The sequence below is a fragment of the Pan paniscus genome, chromosome 20, assembly GCF_029289425.2.
Source record: "Pan paniscus chromosome 20, NHGRI_mPanPan1-v2.0_pri, whole genome shotgun sequence".
Classification (NCBI taxonomy): domain Eukaryota; kingdom Metazoa; phylum Chordata; class Mammalia; order Primates; family Hominidae; genus Pan; species Pan paniscus.
In genome coordinates, this window is record NC_073269.2 from 56,268,264 (window position 1) to 56,294,255 (window position 25,992).

Consider the following 25,992-nt stretch of genomic DNA (forward strand, 5'->3'; position numbering starts at 1 on the left):
ATGATATCACAAGTTGCCAGGTAAATCTACCTGGGTAATCCCAGGCTAAATCTAGCCCCGGGTAGTGTTGATGACATCACCAGTTACCAGGCAGATTATAGTTAAAATGTGGGTGCCCAGTGCCTTCTTTCCTGTTTGAAATTCTGTTGTGTCCCAGTCCATGCTCTTTCCTAGCACCGTTGGGAACAGGACTTTCATGTCTCTGGACCTCAGTTTTTCTTTCTTTCTCTTTCTTTCTTTCTTTCTTCTCTCTCTCTTTTTTTTTTTTTTTTTTTTTTGAGTGTTTTGAGATAGAGTCTCAGTCTGTCACCCAGGCTGGAGTGCAACGGCACAATCTTAGCTCACTGCAAACTCCATCTCCCGAGTTCAAGCAATTCTCCTGCCTCAGCCTCCCAAGTAGCTGGGACTGCAGGTGCCCACTATCATGCCTGGCTTATTTTTGTATTTTTAGTAGAGATAGGGTTTCACCATGTTGGGTAGGCTGGTCTCAAACTCCTGGCCTCAGGTGATCCTCCCACCTCAGCCCCACAAAGTGCTGGGATTACAGGGGTGAGCCACTGTGCCTGGCGTGGACCTCAGTTTTCTATCCATCAAATGGGGATAATAAAAGCACCAGCCTCGTAGGGTTGTGGAGAGAATCCAATGAGTTAATACATAAAAGGGCAAAATGTCCAGCACACAGTCAGCACTCCATACACAGCAGCACTCATTATCTTTACTGTAGGATGTTTCCATGGAGAACACTCCAGCCAGAGTGACAGGAGCCCTCAGCTCTGTCTTGGTTAAGACAGATGCCTGCAGGGGCCTGTTTCCTAGGAGTTGGAGCCCAGATCCGCCATTAGCAGTAGTCAGGAGACCCTGGACATGCTGCTGGCCTATAAAGTGGGGTAATGACCATGCCAGCCTCACGGGGCTGGCATGAGGATGCACTGACATAATGACAGTCATGTTTCCAGCACACAATCAGACCTCACAACCGTGAGCTGTGTTATCACTGCGAGTACTCTCAGAAAGGTCCTTTTCTCCCCAGCATGTTGTTTCCCCATCTGCAAAGAAGTGGAAGGTGGCTGTGGCAATCTCAAAGCCATGGCAATCTTGACACTATGACCACAGGGATGGTCCTGTGATTCACCTTTGCTGTTGCTGAGCAAGTGCATTGGGAGTTGGATGCTTGAATCTGTGTCTGCCCTCAGCACCCAACTCCAGCTTCTCTTGTCTCTTTTCTGCCCATCTCTTATCTTCCAACTTTTCCTTTCATATTTCTTTGGCTTCTTGCTCGTACGCTAGACTTCGTATGTATATAGTTTCTCTCCTGCATGCTGTTTGTAGGACAATAAATGACAATAGTCATGATAATCAGTATTTTCCTTTTCTTTTCTTTCTTTCTTTTTTTTTTTTTTTGAGATGGAATCACTCTGCCACCCAGGCTGGAGTGCAGTGGTGCTATCTCCGCTCACTGCAACCTCCGCCTCCTGGGTTCCAGTGATTCTCCTGCCTCAGCCTCCCGAAAAGCTGGGATTACAGGCATGGGCCACTACGCCTGGATAATTTTTGTATTTTTAGTAGAGACGGGGTTTCACCATGTTGGCCAGGCTGCTCTCGAACTCCTGACTTCAAGTGATCTGCTTGCCTCAGCTTCCCAAAGTGCTGGAATTAGAGGCGTGAGCCACCGCTCCTGGCCAGTACTTTCTTATTCAGCCTTTTCCCTGGTGCCAGGACTGTACTAAGAGCTTTGTAGGCACTAATTCACTTAATCCACTCAATACAAGCACTCATTACCATTTACTCAACAAACACTTATTAAACACCTACTGTGTGCCAGGCACTGAGGATTCGGCACTGAACAAAATAAAGATCTTCGTCCTCGTGGGACTTAAATTCTAGTGAGGAGACAGATGATAAACAGATAAATTAGCAAACACTCCCAGTGCTATGAGAAAAAGCAAAGCGGGGTTAAACGAGAGAGAGTGATGAGAGGAACTGTCTTATATAGGATGGCCAGGAAAGGCCTCTTGGAAGAGGTGATATTGGAGCAGAACGGATGATGTGGGAGGGAGGTTGTCATGCAAAACCTGGGGAAGAGCATTCCTGGTGGACCCAACAGAGAATGCAAAGGCCTTGGGGCAGCACCAGGCCTCCTGGTTTGAGAAATTGAGCCAGTGTAGCTGGAGCAGTATGAAGGGGAGGGCCTGGGAGTGAGATCAGAGAGAGCAAAAGGGCCAGCCACATCCCGCAGGACCTCATTGGCCATGGTGAGTTCTTAGACTTTTACTGAGTGAAATGGGAGCCATGGAAGGCTCTGAACAGAGGAAAGGCCCCATCTGAATAGAGTAGACTGTAGGGAGAGCAAGGGTGAAGGCAGACAGTCCATCACTCCCATTTTACGAGTGCAGAAATAAATGGAATCTCAAAAAAGTCCAGCAACTGGCCTGAGCCCACACAGCTGCTGAGCAGCCGAGCCAGGCTGGCAGGCCACCTCGGGTTCAGTGGAGCCATTCCTTTGTGCCCTTGGCTCTTTTTATTTTCCTTTTAAATAGAGATGGGGCCTGTTGCCCAGGCTGGTCTTGACCTCCTGGGCTCAAGTGATCCTCCCACCCTGGCCTCCCAAAGTGTTGGGATTACAGGTGTGAGCCACGGCACCCTTCCAACCTTGGGAAGTCTTTTGGCTCTCCTGAGCCTCAGTTTTCCCATCTGTAAATTGTAAATGGGGAATCATTACCACGTTTGGGCATAGCATGGCGGTTAAAAGCACAACTTCTGGTTGGATCTGAGTCCTTGCTCTGCCATCGGCCAGCTCTGTGACTTTCTGCAATTAACACCCTCTTTCTAAGCTTGGGGTTACCTCATCTAGAAGATGAAGATCTTAATAGCACCAATTTCAAGGGCTTCGTTGTAAGGATTAAATGAGATCATGCAGGTAAGGCGCTTAGCACAGCTCCCGGTCTACATCGGGGTGCTTGATAAACGATCATTGTTATTCCGATAGTATCACGGCCCACACCTCCCTGGTGGGTGAGAGCCTGGGAGGGTGCCTGGTACATGGTCTACGTTCGACAAAAGTGAATTCTCTCTCCTGTCTCTCCTGCCCGCCGGGTCCCGGGGGACCCAGGCATTCCGGCCTTCGGTCGGCCCCCCCACGCCGGCCCTTACAAAGGCCCCCATTCATGCCTTGCGCACAAAGCGGCCCATTCACCCTGGCCCCTTGGGCCTCCCGCCCCCGGCCGCCCCCCGCGCCTCGCTATTGGTGGCGCCCCGTGCCCATCAGGCCTCGGCTTCCACCCCCGACCGCGCCGCCTAGCTCCGCGCCCGGGCCGCGTTCTTTTCCCACGGCTGGCACCCTTCGACAACTTCTGATTGGCCCAGCCCGCCAGCCGCTCTTTTTGATTGGCGGCTCCCGTCCCCCAGGGGCGGGGCCGTAGCTTGCCGCAGCGGGCGCCGATTGGCCTCTGCTGCGCTCTTGGGGGCGGGGCTGTCCTGGCGGACACGCCCCTCTTTCTCCCCAGGCCGAAGCCTCGGGACGGCCCTGGAAGCCGGTGAGTGCCCGGGGCCGGCAGCCCTCCGGGGGCGGCAGAACGGGACTGAGCCAGGGGAAGCTGGAGCCTGGGGGCTGCGATCGGGGCCCGGGAGCCCGGGCAGGCGGCCGGGGACGGCGGGGAGGTGACGCGGACACTCACCTTGGGCGCGCAGCGGGACGGCGGCGAGGGAGGTGGGGGGGCGGGACGTCTACACTCCCCCAACTCCAGTTGCCGCCGTGTGCGAGGCCTGGTCGGGGTCCTCGCTGGCAGCCCCGGGCCTGTTCCGCAGAAGGGGAAACTGAGGCTGTCTTTGGAACCTCGGCCGCTTTAATACCTGAGTCATCGCCTCCAGTCCCCCGCCCCCAGCATGACATGTCTCTGTTCTCACGTGTCAGAATCGGAGGCCAGAGAGAGGGGTCGTGACTGGAAGAGGCGGAGGGGTAGGGAAGGACATATTTGAGAACCTATGATGTACTTGGACGCTTTTATTTTTTATAACTAAAAAATTTCCTTTCCTTATCGTGTTGACTCGAGGTGAGTTATATTGTACCCATTATACAGAGAGGGGAAGGCTGAGACTCGGCCGAATTGGTGACTGCAGGGAGACCTGGTGGAGAAGAACACTCCGGAGACCAACTGTGTGCTGGGTCCTTTAACCTTTTCAGTCCCACAGGAGTCCCCTAAGGAAAGCGGTGGTCCCTGTGGCATAGATGGGGAAGCAGGTTGGTAGTAATCACCAACTGGGACGCAGAAATTCATGTCTTTAGGGACCTGCTACAAGTTCTTTCCAGACCCCCTCCTTTAGAATGGCAGAAAACGGTATAGGCTTGAATTCCAGACCTCCCTCTTACGCTGTGTGATCTTGAGTGCCTTACTTTGACCCTTCCTGCCTCAGTTTCCACATCAGAGAAATGGACATGCTGATCACCCCTATGTCATTGGTTGTTGAGATTATTCTAGGCCGGGCGCAGTGGCTCAGCCCTGTAATCCCAGCACTTTGGGAGGTGGAAGCGAAAGAATCGCTTGAGCCCAGGAGTTCGAGACCAGCTTGGGCAACACAGCGAGACTTCGTCTCTACAAAAAGTAAAAGAGTTAGCCGGGCGTGGTGGCATGACCCTGCTGTCCCAGCTACTCGGGAGGCTGAGCAGGGAGGATCGCTTGAGCCCAGGAGGTCAAGGCTGCAGTGAGCCATGATCGTGGCATTGCACTCCAAGCTGGGCAACAGAGAGAGACCCTGTCTCTCCCTCTTTTTTTTTTTTTTTTAATCATTTTATGATCTCAAAGAGCTGTTCTAAGAGGAGAAAATACCCGACACATAGTAGGTACTCTTATCACCATGTAGTCTTTATTTCACTCCCGAGACTGAAGCTCAGGACAGAATACCATTGTCCTCTTCTTTGGTACTCTTACTGTCTATAGATTTTGTTGTTCCCTTCCCGCAGTTGGGAAACTGAGGCTCAGGGAGATTAATGATGAAGCACGGGGCTGGGGAACTTTCTGAGCGTCGTTTTATTAATTTCACTGGCCGCAATGCACAGCAGGGAAAGCTGAGGCCCAGGAAGCTCCAGCGGGGTTTGAATCCCGGGAATCCTCAGCCTTCTCCGCGGCGGGCCCTCGACCTTTGCCCTCCATAAGGGGGAGGAGCCCTGGCGCCGCCGCCGCCGCCGCCCACCTGGCAACAGGCTCAACCCCCGCCTTCCCCCGGCCCCCGTCAGAGGCCCTGAAGCTCCAGGCCCGCCCCGTTCCCAGCCGGGCAGGTGCTGGGTGACATCAGAGCCGGGCTCCCGCCCTGTGACGCGACGGGGCCCCGCCCTGCGCTGGACCGCGGAGGTCGCCGCACCTGAAGAGAACGGGGATTCCCGCGCCCTCACCCCATCTCCCCGCTCCGGTCGGCGCCCCCAGGTAGCCCCGAGGATCTGCGAGTTGAGGGGGCGGCGACACAGGCGCTTGGGTCCAGGGGAATGGGTACGGGGCTCTCAGACTCCTGGATCTGAGAAGGGGCCTTGGGGGCCGGCTGTCCCAGGTCTGAGGAAGGACTGCGCCGCGAGCCCGAACTTCTTCTGGGTCCTGGGGGAGGAAAGGACTGGGGCCAGGACTGCAGAGCTGGGGTCTTAGGGGAGGAGGGGGCTGCAAGCCCGGATTCTGGGGTCTGTAGGAGCAGGGGCTGGGGGCCTGAACTCCTGGGTCTGAGACAGGAGGGCATTGAGTACTGGGACTCCGGAAACCCAGCGCTAGAAGCCAGGGTCAGACGGCTGGATGCCAAGGGCCCCAACCTCTGCCCCAGGGCGGATCCCTGGCTGCTTTTCTTTTTCAAGCCCAGCAGTCTCGGCCCCTCCCAGGGCAGGTGCTTTCACCTGCCCAGGTGACAGTAATTAGCCCTGGCAGAGTGTTCCTGCTGGTTGAGGAAGGGAAGGGCAGTCAGAGAGGCTCGGCCACTCGGAGCCAAGGCCTGCAGGCCCTGCCCGCCCCATCAGGGCTGTGATCCATCTTCAGAACTCAGCATCCTCACCTCTAGCCCGGCTGCAGTGAGGTGAGGGGGCCTGCACTTCCCAATCCATAGGAGGAGGGGGCTGGGGGCTCAGACTCCTGGGTCCTGGGAGAGGAGGAGGCTGGGAGCTCGGACTCCTCAGCCTGGGGAAGGAAAGGGCTGGGGGCTTGGACTCTTGGCTCCAGGGAGGAGAGGCATAGGGCATAGGGTGATTGCAAAAACTCCGAAACCCTTCCTGGTCAAAGGCCACAGGGCTGGAGAGGAAGTGGATGGGGTGGGGTGGGGTGGGTGGGGGTGAGGGTAAAGTCCCAGGGATGGAGTTTGGGTCCGGTGTATCCAGGTCACACTGGAGGTCTGGGGTGAGCCTTGACGATTTGGGGGCCACGGAGTGGAGAAACTCCCTGCTGCCTTCAGAGTGCAAGGATCCAGCGTTTGAGGCCTGAGAGCCTCAGGGCCAAGAGTCACTGGAAGCTGGAGCTGCTGGGCTTGGGGGTGGGAGGAGAGGGTCTGGGAGGAAGTGGGTCCTCTCGGCGGAGCTGAGATTCCCGTGGGAGAGGCTTGAGGGAAAGGCAGGAGTCTGCTGGGACCAGATCCAGGGGGGCCTCCAGGGCAGCTGGGCGTTTAGAAGGACTTCTCTGGGGTATGTGGGAGCGAGGTGGGGACGGCAGTTGCATATAGGTCTGTCGGGCAGAGGTGAAGTCCTGCTGTTGGGGAGACAGAAATCTCCCACTGTTTCTGTGACTGATGTGGTGGGGCAGTGATGGGGACATTTGAGGCAGTGGATGAGAGTAGGGGCCGGGCGTGGTGGCTCATGTCTGTAATCCCAGCACTGTGGAGGCCAAAGCAGGAGGATCACTTGAGCCCAGGAGTTTGAGATCAGCCTGGGTAACATAGGGAGACCCTGTTTCTACCAGAAAAAAAAAAAAAAAAGGCTGGGCCTGATGGTGCACACCTGTGGTCCCAGCGACTGAGGAGGCTGAAGTGGGAGGATCACTTGAACACAGGAGTTGAGGCTGCAGTGAACTGTGATTGTGCCACTGCACTCCAACTCCAGCCTGGGCAATAGAGCGAGACCTATCTCTAAGAAAAAAAAGAGAGCGAGAGAGAGAGAGAGAGAGAGAGAAAGAGAGAGAGAGAGAGAGAGAGAGAGACTAGGGGCAGACTTCTTTAGCAGGAGGGGGCCACGCAGGATAGGGAGAATATTTTTCCTGCCTGGTGCTTGGACCGCGTTGGAATTGCCACTACTGCCCATGGCCCCCTGGATGGTGGGAGGGGCCTAACACATTCTAGTTCCCCCAGCACCTGGTTGCCTCCGAGGTAGCTGGAGCTGGATCCACCCGTAGGCCAGGAGCTCCTCCAGGCAGGGCTCCCAACCTACTCTTCTCTGGGTCCTCAGGCCCACTCGGGGCGGAGTCTCGTACTTGAAAGTCCTCAGAGAGTTGAATGAATGGGGCCAGTCTCCCCATTTTATGGAGAAGGAGCCAGGTTCCAGAGAAGGAAGGAATTGTTCACTGAAGCAGTGAGATTCGAGTCTATTCTGCAGGCATGAGATAGGCGTGACCAGAGGTGGTCAGGGAACCTGAATGACAAAAATCAGGTCAATTCCCACCCTGGGCTCATATCTTAGAGTAAAAGCAAGGTTGTACCTTTTGTCCCCTCTCTTACATCCCCTCCCACCCTCTGCCCCTCGATCCTGGCTCTAGCCATGCTGCCTACCTCACAGTGACACAGCCACACAGATGCACTGTGGCCCCAGGACCTTTGCACTGCTGTCTGGAATGATTTTTCTCCCAACAACCCCCTTGCTCGCTCCTGTCATCTCCCTTGGGTCTTCATTTAAATGCCACACCAGAGAGGCCCTCCCTGGCCACCCTAACGAAAACTTCAACATCCTCAATCCTAACATTTCCTGTCCCCTGGTTTATTCCTCCCCTTAGCATTTATCACCATTTTACATACTATCTGGCCGGGCACGGTGGCTCGTGCCTGTAATCCCAGCACTTTGGGAGGCCCAGGCGGGCGGATCACCTGAGGTTAGGAGTTTGAGACCAGCCTGGCCAACATGGTGAAACCCCATCTCTACTAAAAATACAAAAATTAGCCAGGCATAGAGGCATGCGCCTGTAATCCCAGCTACTTGGGAGGCTGAGGCAGGAGAATCTCTTGAAACCGGGAGGCAGAGGTTGCAGTGAGCCAAGATCAAGCCACTGCACTCCAGCCTGGGTGACAGAGCAAGACTCTGTCTCAAAAAACAAAAACAAACAAACAAACAAACAAAAAAACCCAAAAAACCCACCAAACATACTATATTTGGTTTCTGTAAAAAAATAAAAAACAGAGAGAGAGAATTTTTAAAAAACAAAAACCATACTATCTAATTTACATTTTTAATCTTTTTATCTGTCTCCTGGGATTACAGCAGCTCTGTCCAATAGCAATATAATACAGGCCAGATGTGTAATGTAACATTTTCTAGTAGCCACATTTAATGATAAAAGTAAAAAAGGAATGGGTAACATTAGTTTAATGATTTATTTAACCCAGTAGATTGAAAATATTATCATTTCAGCATGTCATCAAATATTTAAAATCTCAGCAAACTATCTTTTTGTTGTACTAAGTCTTGGAAATCTGGTGTGTATCTTACACTTAGAACTCCAGATGGGGATATTTATATTTAAATTTTAAGATGGGGCTCGGTGGCTCACACCTGTAATCCCAGTACTTTGGGGAGCCAAGGCAGGAGGATCGCTTGAGCCCAGGAGTTTGAGACCAGTCTGGGCAACATAGAAGACCCTGTCTCTACAAAACAAATTTAAAAATTAGTAGGCATGGTGGCATGCCTGTTAATACATTTATTTTTTAATTAATAAATTTCAGACATGAATCACCTGAGGCTGGGAAGTCGAGGATGTGGTGAGCCATGATTGTACCACTGCACTCCAGCCTGAGCAACGGAGTGAAACCCCATCTCAAAATAAAATAAAATAGATTGAATTTAAATGAATGAAATTGAAAATGTGTTTCCTCAGTGACACATGCCACATTGCAAGTACCCGCTAGTGCACAGGTGGCGGTGGCTTCTGCAGTGGACAGCCCGGGGCTAGAAAGTAAACTTTTGGAGGCAGGCGTCTTCTTCCAGCTTGTCTGTTGCTCCATTGTCAGTGCCCAGAACTGAGCCTGGCCAGGAGTGGTGGCTCACGCCTGCAATCCCAGCACTTTGGGAGGGTGAAGAGGGTGGATCACCTGAGGTCAGGAGTTCAAGACCTGCCTGGACAACATAGTGAGACCCTCATTTCTACAAAAATTGAAAATAATTGGCCAGGCACGGTGGCTCACACCTGTAATCCCAGCACTTTGGGAGGCCGAGGCGGGCGGATCACCAGGTCAGGGGATCGAGACCAACCTGGATAACACGGTGAAACGCCGTCTCTACTAAAAATACAAAAAAATAGCCGGGTATGGTGGCAGGCGCCTGTAGTCCCAGCTACTCAGGAGGCTGAGGCAGGAGAATGGAGTGAACCCAGGAGGCGGAGCTTGCAGTGAGCCGAGATCGCGCCACTGCACTCCAGCCTGGGCGACAGAGTGAGACTCCATCTCAAAAAAAAAAAAAAGAAAATAATTAGCCGGGGCCGGGTGTGGTGGCTCATGCCTATAATCCCAGCACTTTGGGAGGCCGAGGTGGGCGGATCACCTGAGGTCAGGAGTTCGAGACCAGCCTGGCCAACATGGTGAAACCCTGTCTCTACTGAAAATACAAAAATTAATTGGGCGTGGTGGCAGATGCCTGTAATCCCAGCTACTTGGGAGGCTGAGGCAGGAGAATCACTTGAACCCCGGATGCCGAGGTTGCAGTGAGCTGAGATCACGCCATTGCACTCCAGCCTGGGCAACAAGCGAGACTCCATCTCAAAAAAAAAAAAAAAGAACTGACCCTCTGAGCCTGGTTCACAGCCTAGCTTATTAAAGAATGAATGAGTGCCTAGAGAGGTGAATGAATGAAATGAGTAAGCTGGGTCTGTTAACCCACTTTGCAGAAGTATGGCAAGAGGTCTGGTAAAGGAAGGCAGAGGTGGCTGCCTGGGGAATTTGGGGTAGGGAAGGGAGGCCCGGGGGACGGAGCCCCATCTGACCCCCACCCTCTTTCTTTGCCCCTGCAGACCATGGCAGCCGTGACCATGTCGGTGCCCGGGCGGAAGGCGCCCCCCAGGCCGGGCCCAGTGCCCGAGGCGGCCCAGCCGTTCCTGTTCACGCCCCGCGGGCCCAGCGCGGGTGGCGGGCCTGGCTCGGGCACCTCCCCGCAGGTGGAGTGGACGGCCCGGCGTCTCGTGTGGGTGCCTTCGGAGCTTCACGGGTTCGAGGCGGCGGCGCTGCGGGACGAAGGCGAGGAGGAGGCGGAGGTGGAGCTGGCGGAGAGCGGAAGGCGGCTGCGACTGCCGCGGGACCAGATCCAGCGCATGAACCCGCCCAAGTTCAGCAAGGCCGAGGACATGGCCGAGCTGACCTGCCTCAACGAGGCCTCGGTCCTGCACAACCTCCGGGAGCGGTACTACTCCGGCCTCATCTACGTGAGTGGGCTCCTGCTGGGGGGCGCGCGCGGCGGAGTTGCTGCCGGTTGGGGAGCCAGGTCCACAGCCCGGCTCCCCTGCATGAACTCGAGGCTGTTTATCATCTGTATCCCATGTCCCGTGACTGTTCCTACACTTACATGGTTGCCAAATTATGAATTGTTGGATTACTAGGATAGCCTCGGAACCTACTGGGGACATCGCATGATACATATGGTAGATAAACTGTATTATTTTCCTAAAGTATAAAACGTTCCAATTTCTCAGATATAGCTCATCCCGAGTTTTAAGGAACGGAAACAGATGTGTGACAATCATTAATGTGAATCACTGAGTATAGAAATATGTTGCTTGAGGTTCAAGACCAGCCTGGGCAACAAAACGAGACCCTATCTCTTAAAAAAAGATAAATTAGCCAGGTGTGGTGGTGGCCCGTGCCTTTAGTCTCAGCTTCCAGGAAGACTGAGGCAGGAGGATCACTTGAGCCCGGGAGGTCAAGGCTGCAGTGAGCTATGATGATACCACTGCACTCCAGCCTGGGTGACAGCACAAGACCCGTCTCAAAAAAAGACAAAAAGCAAAAACCATATGCTAGGCTCTGTGCTAAATGCCTATCTATTAATTCATTCAATCTCACCATAGGAAAGATAGAGTCTATTATTATTACCATTTTACCTAAGAGGCAAATGAGGCCCAGAGAGAGTTAATAACAATAAAAATGAACATTTGTTAAACATTTACCAAGCATTCGTCCAAGCTTTCTACAATACATTGCCTCTGTAGATTTTCAGAATTATAAAGCATCTGATCTTCATTTTACAGGTAAGAAAACTGAGGCACAGAGAGTTCAAGGTCACACAATTAGACCTGACAGAGCCAGCTAGTCTGGTCCCAGGCATTCTCCCTTTGCTGTGGTGCCTCTTAAGATTGAGATGGGGCTGGGAATGGTGGCTCATGCCTGTAATCTCAGTACTTTGAGAGGCCAAGGTGGGTGGATTGCTTGAGCCCAGGAGTTCGAGACCATCCTGGGCATGGCAAAACCCCATCCCTGCCAAAAAAAAAATACAAAAAATACAAAAAATTAGCTGGGTATGGTGGCACACTCTTGTAGTCCCAGTTACTTGGGAGGCTGAGGTGGGAGAATCACCTGAGCCCTGAAGGTGGAGGCTGCAGTGAGCTGTGATGGCGCTACTGTACTCCAGCCTGGGTAACAAATCAAGACCCTGTCTCAAACAAAACAAAACAATACAAAAACCCATTGAGAAGGGATTGCTGATACTTAGGTTGACTATGGTAGTCTTCTCACGTCTGTGCTAAGCATTGGATGTTCGTTGCGTTTTTAAAACTCTTTACAGCAAATGGATGGGGTAGAGCAGTGGTTCTTAACCCCACCTCTATGGTAGAATCATTTGGGGAATTCTTAGAAAATACCAGTGACGGAGCCCCACCCCAGAACTTTCAATCAAGCTCTCTGGGGCTGTGACATGAACATTGGTATTTTTAATAAGCTTCCAAGGAGGTTCTAATGGGCAGCCAAGGGGTTATTAATTTCATTTAACAAAAGAGCAAACAGGATTAGAGACATTGACAAGGAATGTGGACAATCATAATGAAAAATAATAATAAGAGGAGGCTAGCAAATATTTAATCGAGCACTCGTGATGTGCCAAGCACTGTTCTAAGTGCGGCATGTGAGTTATCAGCTTCCCTCTGGGCCAGGGACTGCTGATATCACCTGATGTTCAGGAATGTTAAGTGACCCACAGCCATGAAGGAATCACGCCAGGATTTGAACCCAGGCAGCTGGTTCCAGAGTCATGCTCCAAACTCTAGCTTAGACTGGTGGGGTCTCACAGCTTTGCTCCAACATCTACCCCTCTGAGGTTCACAAAGCGGAAGATTAGAATATTTTTGTGAAGTCTCACTCCTACTTGGAGATCGAGGCTCTGAGATAAGCAGTGGCTGGCTCAGGGTCCCTCAGCTTGTGGTGGCAGGTGTGGAATTTGAATCGAGGGATGTCGGACCCTGCATGGGGTTGGTGTCTTCTCCAGTCTGCACTGGCCCTTTCCAAATCCTCAAACACCTTTACTAGCCCTGGAAAAGAGGCCTCTACATGATCCACTCCCCCACATCTCACCCAAGGCCACAGACATCAGGATGACATCCAAAACATGGATCCACTAGTTGCCTTTTATTCATTTATATATATATTTTGAGACAGGGTCTCACTCTGTTGCCCAGGCTGCAGTGCAGCAGCATGATCTTGGCTTACTGCAGCCTTCACCTCCTGGGTTCAAGCAACTCTCTTGCCTCAGCCTCCTGAGTAGCTGGGACTACAGGCGCCTGCCACCAGGCCCAGCTAATTTTTGTATTTTTAGTAGAGTTGGGGTTTCACCATGTTTGTCAGAGCTCGAACCTCTGAGCTCAAGTGATCCGCCCAACTCAGCCTATCAAAGTGCTGGGATTACAGGGGTGAGCCACCGCATCCGGCCACTCTTTGCCTTTTAATAAATACTCTGAGCGCTCCCAGCAACCTTGTAAGGTATCTGCTGTCATCCCCACTCTGCAGGTGGGGAAGCTGAGCCTCAGACTAGGGGGCAGGATTTGAACATAAGCCCCACAACTAGGAACCAGCTAAGCTAGAACTTGAAACCAGGTCACTGTGACTGCAGACCCCAGGTCCTAGCCATTGCACTAGGAAGATTATTCAGAAAGTTCAGGAGAAAAAGTGGTAGGGCCTGAGCTAAGGTGGTGGCCAGGGAGCCAGACTTTTGGGGCCTAAGAAATGAATGTGAGAGAGAAGATTCTAGAATTCCAGACAGGAAGCACATTGGGCCTTAATAAAGATCATTAGCACTTAGTGAGTACCTGCTTTCTCTGCTGGGTGTTGTTCTAAATTTCTTTCCAATATGATCTTATTGACCCCCTCCCCATCCACATAAGGTTTTGAGGTAGGGATTATCACCCTCTTTTTCCCACAGCTTGGAGAGGGGAAGCCATTCGCCCAACAGAAGCTGATAGTGGCTAAAATATTGAGCATGCAGTGTTTCAAGGTCCATGTTCTGTTTTTTGTTTGTTTGTTTGTTTTAGACATAGCCTTGCTCTGTCACACAGGCTGGAGTGCAATGGCATGCTTACAGCTCACTGCAGCTCAACCTCCTGGGCTCAAGTGATCCTCCTGCCTCAGCCTCCTAAGTAGCTGGGACTACAGGCACATACCACCAAGCCTGGCTGATTTTTTAATTTGTTGTAGAGACAGTGTTTCACAATGTTACCCAGGCTAGTCTCAAACTCCTGGACTCAAGTGATCCTCTTGCCTGGGCCTCTCAAACTGCTGAATTTACAGGCTTGAGCCACTGCTGTGCCCAGCTGGGGTTCACATTAAACCCTCTGCATGCCACATGAACTTGTGGATGACTCCCAGGCACCTTATGTAGGAAGCACTATTTCTGTCCCCATTAGCTAAAGACACTGAGACCCTGAAAGGTTGCTTGCTGGAGCCACCTGGCCTGAAAATGTTACAGGTGTGATTCAAACTCTGCCCTATTTAAGACCTGTGCTTAGTACATGTTTGTTGACTGACCAACTGATGATGGGGATGGTGGTGTTGTCCAGTGAAAAGTGGGACATCCAGGGCTCCAGAAAGCCAGTTTCTGCCACTAATAGGCTGTTTGGCTTTGAGTTGCTAAGAGTCTCAGTCCCTTTCCTGGGACCCTTGGGGCAGGGAGGGAACCCCTTTGTAGAACACCCCGCTCTGAGAAACACGGAAGATGCATTATGTGATTTCACACTCAGAACACTTCTAGGTGATGGGTTAAAAGCCGCATTTTCCAGGGCTGGAAACTGAGGTTTAGAGAGGACACATCCTTCATTCAAATTCACACACAGCTCAAAAATGCTGCATCTGAATTTGAACACTGGATGGCTTCAAAGTCTGAGTGATGAGCCTGAGAGTTTGAGGCTGCAGTGAGCCAGGATTGTGCCACTACACTCCAGCCTGGGCGACAGAGCCAGACTCTGTCCCACCTGCCCCTGTCCAAAAAATTCCGAGTTAGCCTAGGGCTCCCAGGTAGGATGAATGATGTAAGAGTCTCCAGACCCATATCTGGCGTGTGTTGCATGGCCCCGCCTCGGCCTGGCTGGTTTTTATCCATGGTCTCCCCTAATCCCCACAGCCTTTGTAATGAGGTGGGGAGTGTCGCCCTCGGTTTCCCAAGGAGGAAACTGAGACTATAGGGAAAGTCACCAGGCTGAGGGGAGCGGGGGGGCAGGTCTGTCTTCAGAGCCCCGAGGGCTGGAGCAGCCATTCCTGACCCTTCCAGGAGGGCTTCCCCAGCTGTCTCCCACCCTGTGGGGGTGCACCAGCCTTTGTTCTTCCCCCCTAGCCTCGTTGACCAGCTCAGGTTTCCGTTCCCAGGGTGTCGCCCTGGAAACAAGGTGTGGCTGGCAGGAGGGGCTGGGGTGGGAGGGTGGCGTGGGGAGTGGGTTCCTCCGCCAGCCAGGAGTGGGGGCCGGGGCGCCGGCAGCCATGAGATACCCTCCCAGGGAATGTGGTCCGGCCGCCCCACCCTCTGAGAGCTGGGGGGAGCTCCTGGAGCGGCCCTTTCAGGCAGGGAGGGCAGACACCCAGCAAACCGGTTGTTCTGCTCCTGGCTGGCCACCCAGGCCACCCACCCTCCCACCGCTAGAAGGTTGGCACCTGGGACCAGGCAGCCTGTGGTGGCCACACCCTACTGTGCTTGAGAAGCTCAAGCTCCCTGGGAGCTTAAAACAGTTCTGCTGGCCGGGCACAGTGGCTCATGCCTGTAATCCCAGGCATGCCGGGGTGGGAGGATCAGTTGAGCCAGGGGTTCAAGACCAGACTGGGCAACATAGTGAGACCTGATCTCTACAAAAAGTAAAAATTTAAAAAATTGGCCAAGCATGGTGTTGCATACCTGTGGTCCCATCTGCTTGGGAGGCTGAGGTGGGAGGATTGTTTGAGCCCAGGAGGTAGAGGCTGCAGTGAGCTGTGTTCATGCCACTGCACTCCAGCCTGGGTGACAAAGTGAGATCCTGTTTCTAAAAAACAAAAGAAAAAGATAGTCCTGCTGCTAACCAGCTTAGAAACCAGCTAGCTGGGTAACTAGCAGAGTAGGTTACCCTACTTTATCACACACAGCTAGAAAACACATCTGAATTTGAATCCCGGGTGGCTTCAAAGTCGAGCGACAAGCCCAGAGTAGCTAACTAGCTAAGCCACTAAGCAGGTAATTCTCTGGCTAGTTTAGCTAGCTAACTTTAGATAGCTTGGCTAGTTAGCTCTCTGGCTGGTTTAGCTAAGTGGCTAACTAGCTCTCTAGCTATGTTTAACTGCTTCTGTGAGTGTTGAGCCCCTCTTGCCTACATGATACCCTTGTGAGCTGGATTTGTTCTTAAACTGTTACAGAGTCCTGAGGCCGGGTGTGATGGTTCACACCTCTAATCCCAGCACTTTGGGAGGCTGAGGTGGGCAGATCACTTGAGGTCAGGAGTTCAAGACCAGCCTGGGCAACACAGAGAGACCCTGTGTCTACAAAAAAATACACCGGGTGCGGTGGCTCAAGCCTGTAATCCCGGCACTTTGGGAGGCTGTAGTGGGAGAATTAGTTGAGCCCAGGAATTCAAGAGCAGCCTGGGCAACGTAGTGAGACCCCGTCTCTACTAAAAATAAGAAAAATTAGCCTAGTGGATTGACACACACTTGTGATCCCAGCTACTCTCAAGGCTGAGGTGAGAGGATTGCTTTAGTCTAGGAGGTGGAGGCTGCAGTGAGCCATGATTGTACCACTGCACTCCAGCCTGGGTGACAGAGTAAGACCCTGTCTCAAAGAGGGAAAAAAAAAAAAAGACTAGGCATGGTCATGTCAGCAGGACTGTTACGTGTCTATTATCACTAGAAACCGCAGATATGTTCCTGTTGCATTTCGGTTATTGCAGATACCACAGGCACCCTTCCAGAGATAGTCCATGCATATTCAAATGAATATATAAAAATATATAAAAAGATTCCTCTTCCATCCTTTCTTTTTTTTTTTTTTTTTTTTGAGAAAAGTCTCACTCTGTTGCCCAGGCTGGAGTGCAGTGGCGCAATCTTGGCTTACTGCAACCTCCGCCTGCCAGGTTCAAACAATTCTTCTGCCTCAGCCTCCCATGTAGCTGGGACTACAGGCATGTGTCACCACACCTGGCTAATTTTTTTTTGTATTTTTAGTAGAGATGGGGTTTCACCGTGCTGGCCAGGCTGGGCTCAAACTCCTGACCTCGTGATCCGCCCATCTCGGCCTCCCAAAGTGCTGGGATTGCAGGCGTGAGCCACCGTGCCCGGCCCTCCTCTTCTATCCTTTCTAATGCAAATGGTAGCTCCTCACGCAGTCCTCAACTCACCTCCTTTTACTTGATATTGATTTGAAGATAGTCCCATGTCTATATACAAGAGCTTTGTAGGAATGCGTCATATGAAGGTGCATTCAGGTCGTTTCTAGTCTTTTGCTGCTACAAAGAGTGCCTCAACCGGTCACCTCGCACATGGTCATTTCCTGTGTGAGTCCAGGCAGCCACAGGCTGTGACCCAAGTCTGGCTGGCTGCAAAGGCCTTGTTCTCTCTCAGGACAAATCCTCACCCAGACAGTGCCTTTGTGCAATTTGGGAAGATTCTTTGCTACCATCAGCCTGAAAATGCTCATAACAAACGTTCAAATCTACATTGTTATGGTGTAGACATACCATGTGCAGATGCCCTTGTGCAGTGCACGACCTGCTCAGCAGCCCCATGACGCCTTTCAGGCCGTGGGCAGCCATCTGAGACCCTCTCCCCTCTCACCCACTGCAGACGTACTCCGGCCTTTTCTGTGTGGTCATCAACCCGTACAAGCAGCTTCCCATCTACACAGAAGCCATTGTGGAGATGTACCGGGGCAAGAAGCGCCATGAGGTGCCACCCCACGTGTACGCAGTGACCGAGGGGGCCTATCGGAGCATGCTGCAGGGTGAGTGCTGGGTGGGGCTGTAGGCCAGCGAGGCGGCTCTTCAACAGGGGCCTGACCTGGGGCTGCCGGAAGCCAGAGTCCAGGTCAAATGACAGCTTGCAGACTTGACTCTGTAGGGCTTCTTAGGGGACTGGAGGGAGCACAAGTAGAGGCCTGAGTGGGTGAGGTGCTAGGTCCTAGAGTCTTTTTACCTGTCTCCATGTTCATCATCTCTTTTATTATTGTTATTATTTTGAGACGGAGTCTTGCTCCGTCACCCAGGCTGGAGTGCAGTGGCATGATCTTGGCTCACTGCAACCTCTGCCTCCTGGGCTCAAGTGATTCTCGTGCCTCAGCCTCCCAAGTGGCTGGGACTACAGGCGTGCACCACCGCGCCTGGCTAAGAGATGGGGTTTCACCATGTTGGCCAGGCTTGTCTCAAACTCCTAACCTCAAGTGATCTGCCCACCTCGGCCTTCCAAAGTTCTGGGATTACAGGCATGAGCCACCATGCCTGGCCTCCTTTTTAATTTTTAAATAAATTAATTTATTTTTGGCCAGGCGCGGTGGCTCACGCCTGTAATCCCAGCACTTTGGGAGGCTGAGGCGGGCGGATCACAAGGTCAGGAGATCGAGACCATCCTGGCTAACACGGTGAAACCCCGTCTCTACTAAAAATACAAAAAGAATTAGCCGGGCGTGGTGGCGGGCGTCTGTAGTCCCAGCTACTCGGGAGGCTGAGGCAGGAGAATGGCGTGAACCCGGGAGGCGGAGCTTGCAGTGAGCCAAGATCGTGCCACTGCACTCCAGCCTGGGCGACACAGGGAGACTCTGTCTCAAAAAAAAAATTAATTTAATTTTTATTTCAATAGTTTTTGGGAAACAGGCGGGGTTTGGTTGCATGGAAAAGTTCTTTGGTGGCGATTTCTGAGATTTTGGTGCGCTTGCCATTGGAGCAGTGTACACTGCACCCAATGTGTAATCTATCCCTCACCACCCCCACCACCCTTCACCCTGAGTCCCCAAAGTCAGTTGTGTCATTCTTATGTTTTTGCATCCTCAGAACTTAGCTCCCACTTACAAGTGAGAACATACGATGTTTGATTTTCCATTCCCGAGTTACCTCACTTACAATAATGGTCTCCAATTTCATCCAGGTTGCTGTGAATGCCATTATTTCATTCCTTTTTATGGCTGAGTAGTATTCCATGGTGTATGTGTGTCTATATATCCCATGGTGTATATATATATATCTATATCTATATATATATATCTATATCTATATATATATATATATATATATATACACCAAGGGATATATACTCTCTCTCTCTCTCTCTCTATATATATATATATGAGTATTCCATGGTGTGTATACACACACACACACATACACACACACCATGGGATATATATGTGTGTGTGTGTGTATACACACCATGGAATATATATATATATATATGTATCACAGTTTATCTACTCGTTGGTTGATGGGCATTTAGTCTGGTTCCATATTTTTGTGATTGTGAATTGTGCTGCTATAAACATGTGTGTGCAAGTGTCTTTTTCATATAATAGCTTCTTTTCCTCTGGGTGGATACCCCAGAGTGGGGTTGCTGGATCAAATGATATATCTACTTTTGGTTCTTTAAGTAATCTCCATACTGTTTTCCATAATTAAAAAATCAAAAAATAACATGTTGGTGTGGATACGGTGAAACGGGAACACTTTTACACTGCTGGTGGAATGTAAACTAGTACAACCACTACTGAAAACAGTATGGAGATTCTTTAAAGATCTTTGTTCACTCTTTCTCCGAACAATATTGGTTGGGTGTGGGGCTTCTACGAACATTTCCCTTGAGACAGTAATTCCCAGAGTGTTCATTCATTTATTCAACATTTATCGTTGAATTGTAGATCTGATCTCCATTGTCATGGGGTAAATGTAGCCCCTTAGACAGATGGCAGGTCAAGGCAGTTGTGTACAGCTGAGCAGGTTGTACACTGAACAAGGGTATTCATCCAAGGGGCTGCCATTCATACCATGACAACATAGATCAGTCCTGGCAGAATTACATGATTAATATCTATTATAGATATAATGCCCTTATTATATATTTGCTATATATCATCTATTTTCATAGATATTTAGTATTTTTTGTTTATAGCTATTAAACATTTAAAAATTATATCTATTTACATCATATAACATATAATAGGCCAGGGGCGGTGGCTCACACCTGTAATCCCAGCACTTTGGGAGGCCGAGGCGGGAGAATTGCTTGAGTTCAGGAGCTCAAGACCAGCCTGGGCAACATAAGACCCTGTCTCTACAAGAAAATTTAAAAAGTTTTTGTTAAAAAAGGAAAAACCCCATGTAATAGTACACAACATTCAGACCCTTCGACCATGGCTTCGAAACCCATTGGTGCCGCTCGCCATTTCCGTCCCGCACCCCAGCCTCACCCACCTTCCTGTCTGTCAAACATCCCTAACTCAGTCCTACCTCAGGGCCTGAATATGAATATATTATACTTATTGAATGTGCATATTAAATATGAGCAAATTATTAAATTTATATATTTGATTAAATAGTATAATATTGTGAATATATTATGCTTATTTAATATGCATATTCAATAAGTATTTTATTTTATTATACTTTATTTTTATTATACTTCATTTTTATTTTATTATACTTTATATTTATTTTATTATTATATAAGTGTAATGTTGATTTAATAAATTATACCTATTTAATATGCATATTCAATAAGTATAATAACGTGTTAAGTTAAATAGTATAACATATTAAATTAAATGGTATATTAAATAGCATAATATTGTAAACATATTATGCTTATTTTTTTTTTTGAGACAGAGTCTCACTCTGTCACCCAAGCTGGAGTGCAGTGGCATGACCTTAGCTCGCTGCAACCTCCTCCCGGGTTCAAGCCATTCTCCTGCCTCAGCCTCCCGAGTGGCTGGGACTACAGGCACATGCCACCGTGCACAGCTAATTTTTGTATTTTTAGTAGAGACCAGGTTTCACCATGTTGGCCGGGCTGGTCTCGAACTCCTGACCTCAGGTGATCCGCCTACCTTAGCCTCCCAAAGTGCTGGGATTACAGGCATGAGCCACCATGCCCGGCCTAATATGCTTATTTAATATGCATATTAAATGGGAGTATCAAATGGGAATACTGAAGTCTCCAGGTAGAATAGTGGATTCATCTATTTCTCCTGGCAGGTCTATCAGTTTCTGCTGGATTAATTCATTTAACCTCGTAGCAAATCTATGAAATAGGTTATCTCCTTGTCCCTGATTTCTGGGTGGGGAAACTGAGACACAGAGCAAAACAGTCATGGTCACACTGGTGGGTGTATGCTGAGGTGGGATTCGAACCCAGGGCCCCTGACCACCGCCTCCCTGTATGTCACACTGTGTGTTATATTTCCTCCTGTGCCATGCACTGTGCTGAGTGCATTTTGAGCATTCTGAGTTCTGACTACAGCCCTGCGAGATGGCAGCTGTTTTGAGCCCCATTTTTCAGATGGGAAAACAGAGGCACAAAGCAACTCAGAGACTGGCCCAAGGTCACGCAGCAAGTCAGAGAGGCAGCCGGGCGGTGAACCTGTGTGCATATGGTCCCCCATACCAGGCTGCCAAGTCTGAGGTCCTACTGGATGCAGCTTACTCCCTGGCTTGAAGACACCCAGAGGATGCCTGTCCTGCTTAAAAAACATTCAGACCCTTTGATCATGGCTTTATTTATTTATTTATTTATTTAGAGACAGAGTCTCACTCTTGTCACCCAGGCCGGAGTGCAATGGCACGATCTTGGCTTACTGCAACCTCCGCTTCCCGGGTTCAAGTGATTCTTCTGCCTCAGCCTCCTGAGTAGCTGCGGATTATAGGTGGCGCCACCACGCCTGGCTAATTTTTGTATTTTTAGTAGAGACGGGGTTTCACCATGTTGCCCAGGCTGGTCTTGAACTCCTGACCTCAGGTGATCTGCTGGCCTCGGCCTCCCAAAGTGCTGGGATTACAGGTATGAGCCACTGTGTCCAGCCTAATCACTGCTTTAAAACCCATCCCACCACTCGCCATCTCTGCCCTATCCCCCAACCTCACTGGCCTTTCTGTCTCTCAAACATTTCTAACTCAGAGCCTTTCCCCGGCTGTGCCCTCTGCCTGAAATGCCACCTCCACTGAGAAGCCTTCCCTGCTCCTTCCCCCAAGTCGATTCTTATTACCTAACACCAGGGTTTTGGAATCCTGGCTCTACTGACATTTGGGGCTGGATGATTCTTTGTCGTGGGAGGCTGTCCTGGTCATTGTAGGATGTTTAGCAGCACCCCGGCCTCTACCCACTCAGTGCCCATGGAACTCTCCTCTCTCAGGGTAATAACCAAAAATGTCTCCCAGACATTGCCAGGTGTCTCCTGGCGGGAATGGAGGACATAATTACCCCCGTTTAAGAACCACTGCTTCGGCCGGGCGTAGTGGCTCACGCCTGTAATCCCAGCACTTTGGGAGGCCGAGGCGGGTGGATCACGAGGTCAGGAGATCGAGACCATCCTGGCTAACACAGTGAAACCCTGTCTCTACTTAAAATACAAAAAATTAGCTGGGCGTGGTGGTGGGCGCCTCTAGTCCCAGGTACTCGGGAGGTTGAGGCAGGAGAATGGCGTGAACCCGAGAGGCAGAGCTTGCAGTGAGCCGAGATTGCGCCACTGTACTCCAGCCTGGGCGACAGAGCGAGACTCTGTCTCAAAAAAAAAAAAAAAGAACCACTGCTTTATTCTAGTACTGATTTAATTTTCTTCCCAGTGCTGATCGGTATTTGATTGTAGGTTTCTGTCCCCTACATCTTAAGTGGAAGCTCTGTAGGGGCACACACCCTGCCAGTTCCCCACTCCCCTCCATGCCTGGCGCTCAGTAGGTGGTCAGCATGCGATTGTGGAATGGCTGTGTTAGGCCCAGGGCGGGTGCTGGGGTAGACATCTTATATCACAGGACCTCGCTTCTGTCTTTGAATCTCACATGCCCAGCATGAGGCAGCACACAGTAGGGTCTCACGTTGAGGTCGTTGAATGAATCGTATTCTCTTCAGTTGAGGGAGGCTGTCTCCATTTTACGGGTGAGGAAACCAAGGCTCAGAGAGGGACAGCTGCTTTCCCAGGGTCACACAGCGAGCAGGGGGCTGAGCTGGGTGGGGAATTAGAATCCAGGATTGTTACACATCAAGACCCAAGCTTTTCCTTACTCCCTGGGAATAATTTTTAAAATGCAGCGGCCAGTGTAAGGGACCAGAGGGCCCTGCTAGAGACTCTCTCAGATGACATATTCCCCCACTCTGTCCCCTACAGATCGTGAGGACCAGTCCATTCTCTGCACGTGAGTAATCTGGAAGGACTTCCTGGAGGAGGAGAGATCCGGGTGGGGCGTGGCTGTGTTTGGAATGGGCAGGGCAGGTGGGGAGCTTGCCCGAGGTCATTGCCAACCCCTTTGCTTCCCCTTGTCATCCCCACAGTGGAGAGTCTGGAGCTGGGAAGACGGAAAACACCAAGAAGGTCATCCAGTACCTCGCCCACGTGGCATCGTCTCCAAAGGGCAGGAAGGAGCCAGGTGTCCCTGTAAGCAACCCCGCCTTGGGTCACCCCCGGGCCCTGCCACAGCACTGCCCCTTCCATCTTGGGCTTTCCCCACAATTGTCTCTTCCCCTCATGGAGGTCCTTCTCCTAGACGCCTATGCCACCTGAGCACCTACTGTGTGCCTGGGGTGGGGCTGGAAGCAGAGTCAGGGGGACACAGAGGTGTGAGGGTCAGTCTTGGTCTCACTGGCTCTCGGAATGGCTCCTAGTACTTAGTAGGTGCTTTCTTTTCTGAGCACCTACTGTGTCAAGCCTGATTTTAGGTGATCATGATGCCCGGGTTTGTCGTCTAAGTGAATGTTATATGGTGCCCTCCACTGTTCCAAGCCCTGTTCTCACACTGCCTTACTTACCCCTCGGGTGGGGTGGGTGCTGTTTTCCTGCACTGAAGACGGAGAGCCCAGGCATGGGAGGGGTGAGTCAGTTGTTGGTCATGCACCGAGGAAGAGGTAGAGTGAGGCCGGGCACAGTGGCTCATGCCTGTAATCCCAGCACTTTGGGAGGCCGAGGCAGGAGGATCGCTTGAGCCCAGGAATTCAAGACCAGCCTGGGTAATATAGTGAGACCCCATCGCTACAAAAAACATTTTTGAATAAAGGAGGTAGAGTGGGATTCAAACCCAGGAGTGTGGTCCCCCAGGCCACCCTACTCCACATGCCCGGTTTCCCCAGTCCCCCTTCCCCCACCCCCATGCCACCACCTGAGATCACTGGTTCACCTGTGTGTCTGTCCACGTTCCATGTGCTGTGTCCTGGTCCGTGTCTCGTGTCCCGTGACTTCCTCAGGCCTCCATCAGCACCGTGTCTTATGTGAGTAGCAGGGGATCACCTCGAGTCTTGCTGCCCCTAATGCCTTCCCGGCCACCCAATGCATGATCTTCTTGGTAGACAGGGCCCAAGGCAGCAGTGGTCCCACCTGCCAGGGACCCCTCTGCCCCACCACTGCTATTCATGGCGGCCCTGCTGTGTGAGTGTGTGCAGATGGGCCACAGACACCAACATGAAACAATCCAGAGAACAAAACTGCCACTTACTGCTGATCTACTAAATGTGTCCAGCCGGGGCCCACAGATGCTGCGTGCACACAACCAGAGTGAACAGTGTAGCAAGGGAAATACACGCATGTCCCATGTTCTTCTGTGTGCCAAGTCATGTGCCCTTCACTTTGTGTATCTTTTCATTTGACAAAGCACCCACCTAGCTAGATCATTTCATCTTAACACAAGCAAGACATGGACTGAGAGAAGACATAAACAGGCTGCCATTTATGAAGCACCTACTGTGTGCCAGGCTCTGACCCAAGGGGGCTGGAGGGAAGTTTGGAGTAGAGTTCCTGCCAAGGAGTAGCCTGGTGGGGCTAGGAACCCACTATTTTTTGAAGGCCTATTATATGCCAGACTGCTTGAAGCACTTTACATAGGTGGTACAGATTTTTGCCTTACTTAAAAATTCTAGGCTGGGTTTGGTGGCTCAGGTCTATAATCCCAGCACTTTGGAAGGCTGAAGTGGGAGGATTGCTTGAGGCCAGGAGTTCAAGACCAGGCTAGGCAAAAGAGTTAGATCCCATCTCTACTAAAAATTTTAAAAAGTAGCTGGGCATGGTGGCGCTTGCCTGTAGTCCCAGCTACTCAGGAGGCTGAGGTGAGAGGATTCCTTGAGCCCAGGAATTTGAGGCTGCTATGAGTTATGACCATGCCACTGCACTCCAGAATTTCTACAAGCAACACATGAGTACATATTCATTGTAACAACAACAAATCAGATGAAATGAAATTCCTGTTTCCTCCCCTCAGTCCCCTTCCTTGGAGTGCCTTACACTGTTGACAGTTTGGTGTGCATCCTTGCAGACCTTTCTCCATATGTTTACAAACATGTATATATCTGTAGATTTAAGAGTCCTGTTTTGTGGCGTTTCTTCCTTAATTCATTTTTTATTAATGGGATAACATTGTAGACATTGTTCTGCAACTTGTTTTTTTGTTTGGCTTGGTTTGGTTTGGTTTCCACTTAACAACATGTCTTGGAGATGCTTCCCTCTTCCCCTCACAATAGACAGATGGGCAAGACCCAGATATGGGAAGTGGGTACACGCCCAGACACACAAAGGCCCCTCACACACAGATACTCAGCCAGCTGGAGACACAGCCCGAGCTGGGCTGGCCTGGCCTCCTGCCCCATTCTCACTGACCTCATGCATCATCTCCTGTGCCCGGCAGGGTGAGCTGGAGCGGCAGCTGCTTCAGGCCAACCCCATCCTAGAGGCCTTTGGCAATGCCAAGACAGTGAAGAATGACAACTCCTCCCGATTCGTGAGTGCCAGGGGTGGGCAGTGCTGGCTGTGTCAGGGATACAGGAGCTGGGAACCTCAGGGTGGGCTTCAGGGGGAAAGACACGTGGATCTGTTGAGGGAGGAGGGGCTGGGGGCCTGGACTCTTGAGTCTGAGGGAGAAGGGGCTGGGGGCCTGGACGCCTGGGTCTGAGGGAGGAGGGGCTGGGGGCCTGGACTCTTGAGTCTGAGGGAGGAGGTGCTGGAGGCCTGAACCCCTGGGTCTGAGGGAGGAGGGGCTGGAGCCCTGGATTCTTGAGTCTGAGGGAGGAGGGGCTGGGGGCCTGGACTCTTGAGTCTGGGGGAGGAGGGGCTGGGGGCCTGGACCCCTGGGTCTGAGGGAGGAGGGGCTGGGAGCCCCAGACCCCTGGGTCTGAGGGAGGAGGGGCTGGGGGCCTGGACTTTTGAGTCTGAGGGAGGAGGGGCTGGGGACCTGGACCCCTGAGTCT

General features: G+C 51.3%; 1 protein-coding gene across 7 annotated transcripts in view; it reads left to right on the forward strand.

The window, feature by feature from the left end:
• The first annotated feature begins 3,474 nt into the window (after positions 1 to 3,474).
• The window catches only part of MYH14 (myosin heavy chain 14), a 104,173-nt gene continuing 81,655 nt past the window's right edge, over positions 3,475 to 25,992 (forward strand). For 2 of the 7 annotated variants that reach the window (XM_034946507.2, XM_057300577.2), the window contains exons 1-7: positions 3,475 to 3,533; positions 10,164 to 10,571; positions 17,422 to 17,578; positions 22,934 to 22,961; positions 23,098 to 23,200; positions 24,004 to 24,027; positions 25,434 to 25,526. In XM_034946507.2, the coding sequence (XP_034802398.2) occupies positions 10,167 to 10,571; positions 17,422 to 17,578; positions 22,934 to 22,961; positions 23,098 to 23,200; positions 24,004 to 24,027; positions 25,434 to 25,526 (810 nt within the window). In that variant the 5' untranslated portion in view covers positions 3,475 to 3,533; positions 10,164 to 10,166. Of the gene's footprint in view, positions 3,534 to 5,259; positions 5,418 to 10,163; positions 10,572 to 17,421; positions 17,579 to 22,933; positions 22,962 to 23,097; positions 23,201 to 24,003; positions 24,028 to 25,433; positions 25,527 to 25,992 lie in introns of those variants that run through there. The other 5 variants (XM_034946508.3, XM_063600529.1, XM_063600528.1 and 2 more) reach the window with 3 other exon arrangements.